General features: G+C 25.6%; 1 protein-coding gene across 1 annotated transcript; it reads left to right on the forward strand.

The window, feature by feature from the left end:
* Positions 1 to 5,343: 5,343 nt before the first annotated feature.
* On the forward strand, positions 5,344 to 10,352 carry LOC132917118 (26S proteasome non-ATPase regulatory subunit 4). The gene is made up of 7 exons (XM_060977688.1): positions 5,344 to 5,510; positions 6,928 to 7,068; positions 7,138 to 7,249; positions 7,929 to 8,084; positions 8,169 to 8,387; positions 8,454 to 8,571; positions 9,881 to 10,352. The coding sequence occupies exons 1-7, from the start codon at positions 5,485 to 5,487 to the stop codon at positions 10,309 to 10,311; spliced, it is 1,203 nt and encodes a 400-aa protein (XP_060833671.1). The 5' UTR covers positions 5,344 to 5,484; the 3' UTR covers positions 10,312 to 10,352.
* Positions 10,353 to 11,367: the final 1,015 nt, after the last annotated feature.

Consider the following 11,367-nt stretch of genomic DNA (forward strand, 5'->3'; position numbering starts at 1 on the left):
TGTAATATTAAATATGAATATCACGTACAAATATATAATTTTATCATATGGTCTAATTTGGACATTATTTCATACGATAATTAATCTTGAATATTAAATATATCATACTCATAAATATATGTATAAACACTATAAATTATAATTTATATAAACATAGGCGTCAGAAAATTGCATAATTATGTATAATAATTAGGGATGGGACTTTAAAGCTAATAAAGCTATTATAATTGCGTCGAAAATGTAATTTTTAGAGCTTAAAAGTAAAAAGTTGAATTTAAAATTCATTAATACTTTTTTTGTATTTTTTTTTTAGTGTAATACTTAAAATTTTAATAATATAGATTAAGTAGTCTCAGATTACTTAATCTGAAAAAATACATTTTTATTAATTGATCAATTATAAATACATTTTTTGTTGGTTATTATTAACTATTACTTGTAGAAAGTTTGTTGCTGCTGCACTATAAAATATGCTGTTTAATATTGTCAAGCAAAATTAAGTTGTTGGTTGGACAATGAATTTTTATAGATAAAAAAACTTCTTTCAACATCAACCGATGCAACAAGAGTATATATTTTAAAATATTGTCACTATCTGGTTACTTATTATACTTAACCAGTATAATATGATGATTTTTATTTCAACAGTTAACAATAAATTACGTTCTTTATTAATATAAATGGTGGTATCGATGATAATTAATAAATTATAAAATGACGAATATTTTATAGAAGAAAATTAAAATTTATAAAAATTGCTCCAAGACTTGAAAATGCATTAAAATGTTGTTAAATTTGTAGAAAAAAAAATAATAACATTAAAATTATCAGTTCAGTTTATACACATTATCCACTTGAGGACGATCAATGTTTTAAAACACTAGAAACAAAAATGGAATAGCATCAAAATTCCTAATCTAATAATAATATTTATAATATTACTAAGACTAAGAAACTTAAGTATATTATATATAGGTGCCTATCTATACCTACTAATTATATGAACGTATGCCGTATTTATACTTGAACGATATGCAATAGAATTCGATTATTAATTATTATTTTATGTCATAATTAAAGTTTAACTTACCATCAGATTAAATTTATGTTCAACAGATAATAATTAATGTTGACTGTTGTAAATATAATAGTTTCATACATAGATATCAATAATATAGGTACCGCAACTGAGCTATGTTTTAAACATAAAATTATTATATATTTTTCTGACAAGATGGGTGAAGTAACTAGGGGAACTGTTTGTTACCATACCGGCAGCATATTTTGTTAGTGATATAAACATAAACAATTTCGAACTTATTATGATCAATACCAATGACTTTGATACCATGTATCTGTGTATCTATAGTCTGATTTTTTTTTTAAATTAATTTGACCATGTTCAAAATCTAATATTGTTTTCAATTAAGTAACGTTTCTTCAAATTTGATTACTCGTGCTTGGCTGCATTCGTGAGGAGCAGATTTGTAGGAAAATCGAGGACGAATCCTTCTTATATATTTATTTATTTTTTTAATCGAAATCGATATCATCTATATAAATTTATATAAATAAATCTATATAAATTTATTATTTTTCTCATTCTGTTTTTACATTTTACTTACTACCACGATTAAAGATAAGATCTTTAATCATGCTTATAACATTAACTTAAAACACGATAAATTATGCTTATACTTTACGAATTTTTCAGATAATAAGGTAATAAGGTAATATATGACATAAATAAACAATTTTGTGAAAACAAAATAAAAAGTACTTATTTTATAACATATTAAACTATTAGACATTTTTAAACTGCCTATATATTAATTTATTATTTAAAGATTTTTATTCAATTTTATGACACCTAACTTAAAAGATGAGATACAACAGTTATTATGAGAATTTCTCAATAAGTGTACATTATGTCAGACCCTACCGCGTCACATTTATTAGTATTTGTTAAGTAAGTTGACATGTGATATATATTTTGTCTTAGACTGAGTGTTAAAATTAATATTTATATCACAGTTATGACACATCACTGTACTTTATTTTATTATATAATTACCTGCATTATTATTGTTTTTTTTTTTATAAATTTTAAGTTATCCAAAATAGAATTAAAAAATAATTAAAAATTTTCTTAAATATAATATAAATAGATTATATATATATGTATTATAATATCTAACCAATTAAATCTTCAATATATTTTATAGGTATACATTTTTTGCCTATTTGGTATCATTATTATTAATTCTTTTCTGTAACATCATTCATTATATGACCAAGGGTTTGACTTTTGATGGTGTATTATAATAGGATTGGCCTGAGTCGGTAATGTAATTAGTTCCGGTGCCCAAGCTTTTGTTATTAGCGATTCGGAAAGTACAAGACAACTATGTAAAGATTTCAGTCCGCTCGTGTGAAAGGTCTCCAGGCAAGAGGCTGTTGCAGTGACAAAGCATGGGCGGGGGCGGGTCTTAATTACATTTTCGTGTTGACGTACAGGCGAGTTAACACTTTCAATGCCTGTGAAGCATCAGTGGCAATTTGAAAAGAGCTACCTATATAGAGCTACGTCGTATATAATAAAGGTCCAACGTCGCTGTAATAATTCGGGTATACATTGGTTAATACAAATTTAATTTGATCAGTTTTAAATACATAATTAATATATTAATTATACCGAGAATATAGCATTAGCGTATATATTTAATCATAGTGAATAGTGATGATAAACCTTCAACAAAGTATTCGGTTTCAGGCACAAAATTAATTAGGTCACATCTTTATAATTTTATAATTTATAGTTAGACGGAATTAAAATAGTAATTTATTAATTAATAGCTAAACTGACCAGTGATCATATTTTAGTGTTATAATCCTAAATGTATGTCATCCCATGCATATGTTATATACAAGGCCGTAACTGGAAATTAATTTCGGGAGAGGTTTCAAGCTAAACAATTGTGTTCTAATTTTATTATAATATTGTATAGGTTAATTTAATATTACATAATAATTATAACACAAAAAAATTTCAGGCGGTTGAACCTCTCCCCTTAGTATGGCCTTGGTTATATACCTATCTTCAGTATATTTAGTGAATAACATTTATAATATTAAAAGGACGCTATAAGCAGTATAAGCAGTAATGTGTTATCATTATCTAATCTAGTGGTTTTCAACTGGTGTGCCCAGTGGCGTATATAGGGTTAGGGGTTCAAACTTCTCCTGAAATGTAGGTCGGTACGGGCATTGATTTTGATTGCATAATTAATTGGAATTTAAGAATGGAAATTTTTTTTAACCCCCCTGAAATTAATTTCTATGTACGCCACTGGGTGTGCCCCGGCACACTGCAGGTGTGCCGTGAGCGCTCTTGAACTGTGCAGCGAAAAATCTGTTAATAGTTTTATTAGTATGTATTTATATGTATATGCTTAACCTATGCTTCATATATTATATGGATTTGTGTGCTGTGAAAATTTTGTAGGAGATGAAGTGTGCAGCATGGTTAAAAAGGTGGAAAACTACTGATCTAATCTAATCTATAAAATATAGTAAGTTTGAATACAAGAAAATAAAATTTGTTTAGAGTAAAGTTTTAGAGTGAATAGAGCCATGATAAAATTTGATGGTAAAAATATTATCAACTATGTTTGTACGTAGGTTTTTATAATATTTAAATTTTTAAGCGAGTTATGGTCTATGGGTATGTTAAATATATTGCAATTTAAAAATATTCATTACATATTAAAATTTAAAATATCATGAAAAATCTATACTTAAAAACATAGATAATGTTTAAAACCTTCCAGTTTAATCATAGGTAAATACTAAATTCACTAACAATTTAAAACCGTTTCTACTCAACAAAAATTTGCTATGTTGTATCTACTAGTTATAGAAAAAAGTTGAGTATTAAATGGTAATAATAAAATAAATACTTTATTTTCAAAAAAATATATCATATCAACCTACCGTAATTTATACTAAAAGTAAAATAAATGGCTTAAATCTATATGTATAAAAAATATATCACAAAATATGTTTATAGTATAGTATTATGGCCTAATATACCGTTTCCGTTCATAATCGTTATTCGTATATAATATATATCATTGGATTCAAATTTAACATACCCATAATAGTGACCCACTTGATACTTAATGTATAACAGAGCAATACCCCCTTGTCCACCTTTTTTTTAGTAATTATATAATTACTTTATTAAATATTAAATCATTTTAGAAAAACAATTTAAATTGCCCAGTTATATATTATTTCAAAATACAATTTAAAATCGTTACAAAAGATGGAAAAAATATGTTCAAATAAACAAGAAATAAACTTGGAGCCCTGGAGGATACTTCAGAAGTTCTAATCACCTATATTTTTTATCGATCAGTCCTTCTGTGAATCGTAAATAACATGAAGCACATGATAAAAATCAACACTAATTCTCAATAATAATTGATTTAAATAATTGTATTGAACACATTATAAACAAATTACAAAGTTATAGTTGATAATAAAGAAAAAAAAAATTACAAAATAGAAAAATTGCTTTAAAAGTGAACAATTTAGCTGAAAGTCTAATAAGTAATAACTATTTTACGACTAGATTTTTACGGCTATTTATTAATTTTGGCCAAGTTTGGCAGTCTGCTGCAGGTTCAATTTATGAAAATTAGACACGTAATTAAGGTTCTACATTAAGATGATTTTGGTATTTGGTTTTATTTTGACTTTTTAATTATAATAAATGAATATTTTTTTATTCTCGTATGAACCGTAGTTGTCCTGAAGTAAGTTTGTGATGTCTTATGGCAATGCACAGGTTGGGAACCACTGAACTATAGATAATAGTATAATACCAATGCAAAATAGCTTTGCACTGTCGAAATTCATGGCATATTGGGCATTTAAGGTTTGTAATAAAACGAAAAACTTCAAAAAGCTATAACTTTAAGTTGAAGCCCCAAATTCTGATTTCGTAAATAATTTTTTTCAACTTAAGTATCTACTTATAAAAAATGGGTAAATTTTCGTGGTGACCAATAATGTAAAAAAGTACCGTTTGAGCAATTTTTTTTAAAGAACCATCAAATTAAGCATGTAATAACAGATATTTTGAAAAAAAACAATTCCAAAATATTGCTTTGGAGTCAAATTGAATTTGTTCCGAAAATTAAATGAACAAAAATATTATATTATTTGGGATTTAGACATTTATATGGGATATTTGGATTTTAATGTTGGCACCACTGACATCTCAAATATCGAATTGCTGTTATCATGTTTTGGGATATCTGATCAATTAGGATATCACTTCAATGAGTTAGCAGTTTGTTTGGAACAATAATCAGAACTCACAACTCACAAGTCAGAACTAGGAAATTCACTTTGCTCATTGTTTAGTGTTTAGAGTTGTTCATTTTGGTATTTCTTGAAATCCAACAGACATTCATTATGGTTCTCGAAAGTACTATGATATGGTAAGTATGCACAGCGATGTTCGTTTTCTGTTAAAAATCGTTTATTTTTACTTTCTTTTGTATAGTGACAATAGCTGACAGTTAACATAACAACTAAAAAATACATTCTGATACATAGTTATCACAATTTTTTCAAATGAATTCTTTATTCCGTGATAAATCATGTATAGATAATAAATGTATGAACAATTATATAAATATATTTTCTTCACCAACTTAGCGAGCCACAAAATCACATCGTAGCTACCACCGTTCTCTATTATAAGCTTCTTCAAATTTAATATTTTCATTGATTTTTGCGCCATGCTTATTTATTGTTTTTTGGGTATTCCTAGTGGTCTCTTACCTGTAAATATCCTGTTACTTGCTTTATCGTTTTACCATTGGAACTCTCCATACATGTCCAAATCATTCAATTCTACTTCTAATAACTAATAACATTTTGGCATTCCTTTAAACTTTTTTTTAACACCGTTATTACACTAATGTTATGTAGTCTAAGCACTTATTTTTATTATACTAATCTTTGAATAATCAACTTTTGTGGTGCCCCAAGTTTCACATCCATATGCTATAACTAATCTCAAATAGTTGGTATTTAACAGTATTTTTTATTCATTTGACAATAACAATAACATACATATTATATGTTTGATTCATATAAATATTTTTGAATAGTATAATGTGGCAATATCTGCATAATCAGTTAGGTACATTTTATTATTTACTTTTTAAATAATTTAAAAAGTATTTTATTTGTTTATTTTATTATTTCATATATTATGTTCAAACGTTTAACGAAAAATGTATATATTTAATTTACTTGAATAATTAGTTATTTCCACGAGTTAAAAATAATAAGTACTTCAAATTATATTAAAATATTTTTACTGTCATAAATTGATTTTGAAAATAATGGCTGCATAAAAAACAGATAATCTTGCATATTATTATTATATTTTTAATTAAAAAGAATACAGTAGAACCTCATTAATCCGGACTATATGGGGCTCTAGGTTCTCCGAATTATTGAAAGTCCGGATTAAACAAAATAACAAAAAATCGTAAATTATAAATTTAAAAAAAAATATATTGGATATTAATTTATTATTCAAACTAAATATAAATACATATGTATGTCTTACAATATTTAACCTAAAAATACATGATACATAATACATATAGGATATTTTTAGAATTCGTTTTCTCGTTTATTTTAATCTATGACATAAACTAGCGTAATTTATGTATTATAAATGGCTGTCCGGATTAAGCGAAGTCCGGACTAATGAGGTCCGAATTAATGAGGTTCTACTGTACATAGTATTTATATATTATTTTCAATTAGATGTTTTTTTACAAATTATATTAGTGTAATCTGTTATTATAATAATTGATGTAATACATTTGTTTTTAGTGTTGACAACAGCGATTACATGCGCAATGGAGATTTTGTACCTACTCGTCTACAAGCTCAACAAGATGCTGTCAACCTAGTATGTCTTTCTAAGACTCGTTCTAATCCCGAGAACAACGTTGGTCTTTTAACTCTAGCCAAGTATGAAGTTCTAGATTATTAAATAACATTAAATTCTAATGCTTGATCGTTTTTTTTTTTTTTGTTTAGTGTTCGTGTATTGGCTACTTTAACAGCAGATGTTGGTCGAATTTTATCAAAATTGCATCAAGTACAACCCAATGGTGTCATCAATTTTCCTACTGGCATAAGAATTGCTCATGTAATTATAACCATTACATAAATTATTCAGTATTATACTAAAATATAATTGACACTTTTATCTTATTCAACTTTTCAATTCAAACATATATGCATTTTAAACTATCAGTAATATAATTAAAGTAGACAGTAATTTTTTTTATTTTCAAATATTTGAAACATGCGTGATACATTATTAATATTTTTGCATAAAAAAATATTTAAATAAATATTACTATGTTTAGGCCTGTTTGATTGTTTCCATTAATCCATATTTTTTTTTTTTAATAGTCTATTCTAGTTTTGTATTAATTTAATTTTAATTATAGTCCTCAGAGACAACCTGAAAACCTTTTTTTTTTAACATAATGAGTTTTTTCAAAATTCAAAGTTTGTCAGATTGTTTTTATCGATTAATTGATTAATTTTATTAAATTATTTAAACAATAACTAAAGCCTTTCTAGATAAAATTCTTTGATTTTTTTGATTTTTTCATAATTTTGACAATTCCATATTATAAGCCCTATATTAAGCTATATTACTAATAATATTTAATTTAATAGTACTTATATTTAAGTAAAAAAGTTATAAGTTTATAGTTTATACAAAAAAATAAAATAAATAATTGCTTCACTCCATTATGTATAAATAATATAGATACAAAAATATATTTAATACTGAATATTTTTTAATATTACAGTTAGCATTGAAGCATCGTCAAGGAAAAAATCATAAAATGCGTATTATTGCATTTATTGGCAGTCCAGTGGGCTTAGATGAAAAAGAAATTATTAAGTTAGCCAAAAGGCTCAAGAAAGAAAAAGTTAATGTGGATGTTGTTTCTTTTGGCGAAGAGGTAAAAATTTAAACTGAATTAACCTTTATTTACATAAATACATAATTATTTACAATCTGATTAACACTATTATTCATTTTTTAGGCTGAAAATTCTGATGTATTAACTGCTTTTGTTAATACATTAAATGGTAAAGATGGTGGTGGCAGTCATCTTATTGCTGTACCACCTGGCTCACATTTTTCTGAAGCATTAGTATCATCACCAGTTATTCAAGGAGAAGATGGTGCTGGCGGAGCTGGTCTTGGCGGAACAGGATATGAATTTGGAGTTGATCCTAATGAAGATCCTGAATTAGCTTTAGTTAGTTTTTAAATTAGTCTCTTTAAAAAAGTAATGCATTGTCTATAATGTGATATTTTTATTTAGGCTTTGCGTGTTTCCATGGAAGAACAAAGAGCTAGGCAGGAACAAGAAGTTCGTCGAGGTCAATCCTCATCTGCTGGTGCTGAAACTTCTACTATTCGTCCGGAAACTATTAATGAAAGTAAGTCAACTTATCAAAAACTTATTTTTATAGATTACAAAAATAAATTAAAGAATGTATCTTTGATTTTCTACTTAATATCGAAATAATGGCTATTCACTTATTGCTGTGAAAATATTAGTCACATTAGTAAATATTAATTATTAATAAATTATAAGATATTATGTATAATGAGCAAAATAGAAAAGCTTGGCAATTATTAAAATCATAATTCATGCTTTCTTTATTGCATATCAACACTAAATATTTTTTATAATATTCATTGTAAATAAAACTTTAAAACTATTATGAATATTTTTAGAACATTTTTTTTAAACATTTTAAAATTTTATGATCATATTTCACTATATGTATTATTTTATATTATATGAGACATCATATCTGTTAGTGTTGTCTTTGTATTTCACACTATTATCATAGCAAATCTACATGCTGGATTATACATTTTGTACAGGATAATCCAAACTGGTTGAATGGAGAATATTTTTCATATATTTATTTTAAAATGAGTTATTTGAATTTAAACACTTAACTATCGTTTAAAAATAATAAATACATTTGAAAAATATTTATATTTATACATTCCTTTCTAAAAATATAATAAAAAATATGTACAGTTTAGGATTTGTTTACTTTTATAAAGTAATCATAAATTGGCTTTTTATTTTATATTTATGTATACATTTAGTCTGGATGATTGGTATGCTTGTATACTTTAAAATTATTACTAAGAAACCAATATAAAATCAAATTACTCTTAAACATATTAGTTATTGTTAAAAAAAAATTGAAATCCCAGTGATTGAACATATCGTGCTAGTGTTTGAACACTTCAAGACCAATGTATGAACTGCAAACAAGTAACGATATTAACTATTAATTTTTCATATTAGATACATAATTTTCTTAAAATTAAAACATTCGTGAGCAATGTTCAATTACTGGAAGGTTTTTAATAACTGAACAGTTCACCATATGTAAAATATTACAGTTAAATAAATTCTCATAACTCACTTAAAAATTAAAATACTGTAAAAATCCCCTATGAAAGTACAGATAAAGTTCATGTATTTAAGTATTTTATTGCACAAAGTTATAACTAACTTAATACATAAATTTGTCATGTTATACATTGGTAAGACAAAGATAATATATGTAATTGGAAACTGATGTAATGGTAACATAAAATGCCAACTTTAGTTTAAAACTTTAAATGAAGGCTATAATAACTTAATATTATATTTATAATCACTTGATTTATTTTTAAATTTTAACCATTGATATTTTATGTATTCTATAATTATTTCAGCTCCAACTGAAGAAGCTATGTTGGAACGCGCTTTAGCTATGTCAATGGAAACTGTTGAAGATGAGCCAATGATTGTACAGGAAGGATCTGGTGCTTCAGCTTCTGGGCCTTCTGGAACAGCTGCATCTCAAGTGGATTTCAATAATATGACTGAAGAAGAGCAGATAGCATTTGCTATGCAAATGTCAATGCAAGATTCGGCAGCTGAAGAAAAAGCAACTTCATCGAGTGCTAAATCTAAAGAGGAAGCTATGGAAGTAGAAGAAGACTATTCAGAAGTGATTGATCCTGAATTTATTCAAAGTGTATTGGAAAATTTACCAGGTGTTGACTCTCAAAGTGATGCTGTACGCCAAGCTGTTGGTCTTGTCAGTAAGGATTCAAAAGATAAAGATCAAAAAAACGATAAGGATAAAAGCAATAAGAAATAAGTGTGAAAGACGAATTGGAAAATATATTTTATTATACTTTATATATTTCTTATTATTATATATTTTTTTTTAAATAACACACTTAATTAAATAATGTTTCAGCCCTTAGATAACTAAAATTCTATTGAACCAAATCATCCAATTTTAGAATTGTCCGATGTTTATATAAGTTAAAAAAAAATGTTTGGTTAGTCTAATAATAAAATCAATATTATCTATAAAAATATAATTAGTATAATATCTAATTGTTTAAATTGAATATAGTTGTATTTCATTTATTTATGAAGTATAATTCAAGTTTAAATAATAATTTGTCTTTTTTTTTAAGAAATGTTATAATGGTATAATAATTTATTCATTTGAATAAAATGGACAGAAATACAATTCAAAATAAATGATAATATTCTTAAATTATTAAATTAAATAGATATAAAAGAATATAATATTCATAGTACATGAATAGAAAAACAACAATAGGTAATTTATAATAATATTTATAAAGTGACAACAGACAATATAATGGCAATAATGTAGAAAACAACATAGTATATTATCAGAACTATAAGTGACACTTAGTTACCATATTTAATGGGTCGGAGAAAAAAGCAGTCTGAATAATTAATGCATTGATTTAGCTTAAGATAAAGGAAAGGTATTGTGGAATTAGTATTTTGAGTTGAAACTAAGAAAAGTGAGGTCTGTGATGAAGAGTGACTTTAATTTGTTATAATCTAATAAATACGGAGAGTTGATGTGGCCATTGACAAGGTTGTATAGATAATTTTATTTACCTACATTGCTTAAAGTGGGCAAGTGGAATCATATACAAATTGGACCATAGCTATGGGATTCCAAAGAAGATTTAGTTTAAAAGTCATGAATTTCAGGAAGTATTTTTGACTTGCATTCTGAAGTTGAAGAACAGCTCTAAATAATTGAATCATTATATCCATAATAGATCTAACTAGAACCATATAAATAGCACTAAAATATCAATGTAAAATTAACATCTTAAAGATAAATAAAGGTGTACCTATATTGATTTGTTTTTAAATT

The sequence above is a fragment of the Rhopalosiphum padi genome, chromosome 1 (assembly GCF_020882245.1).
Source record: "Rhopalosiphum padi isolate XX-2018 chromosome 1, ASM2088224v1, whole genome shotgun sequence".
NCBI lineage: Eukaryota > Metazoa > Arthropoda > Insecta > Hemiptera > Aphididae > Rhopalosiphum > Rhopalosiphum padi.

Coding starts and splice junctions, on each gene's coding strand:
- LOC132917118 (XM_060977688.1), top strand. CDS start 5,485: ATGGTTCTCGAAAGTACTATGATATG. Junction 7,069..7,137: donor GGTCTTTTAACTCTAGCCAA/GTATGAAGTTCT, acceptor TTTTTTGTTTAG/TGTTCGTGTATTGGCTACTT. Junction 8,085..8,168: donor TTGTTTCTTTTGGCGAAGAG/GTAAAAATTTAA, acceptor TTCATTTTTTAG/GCTGAAAATTCTGATGTATT.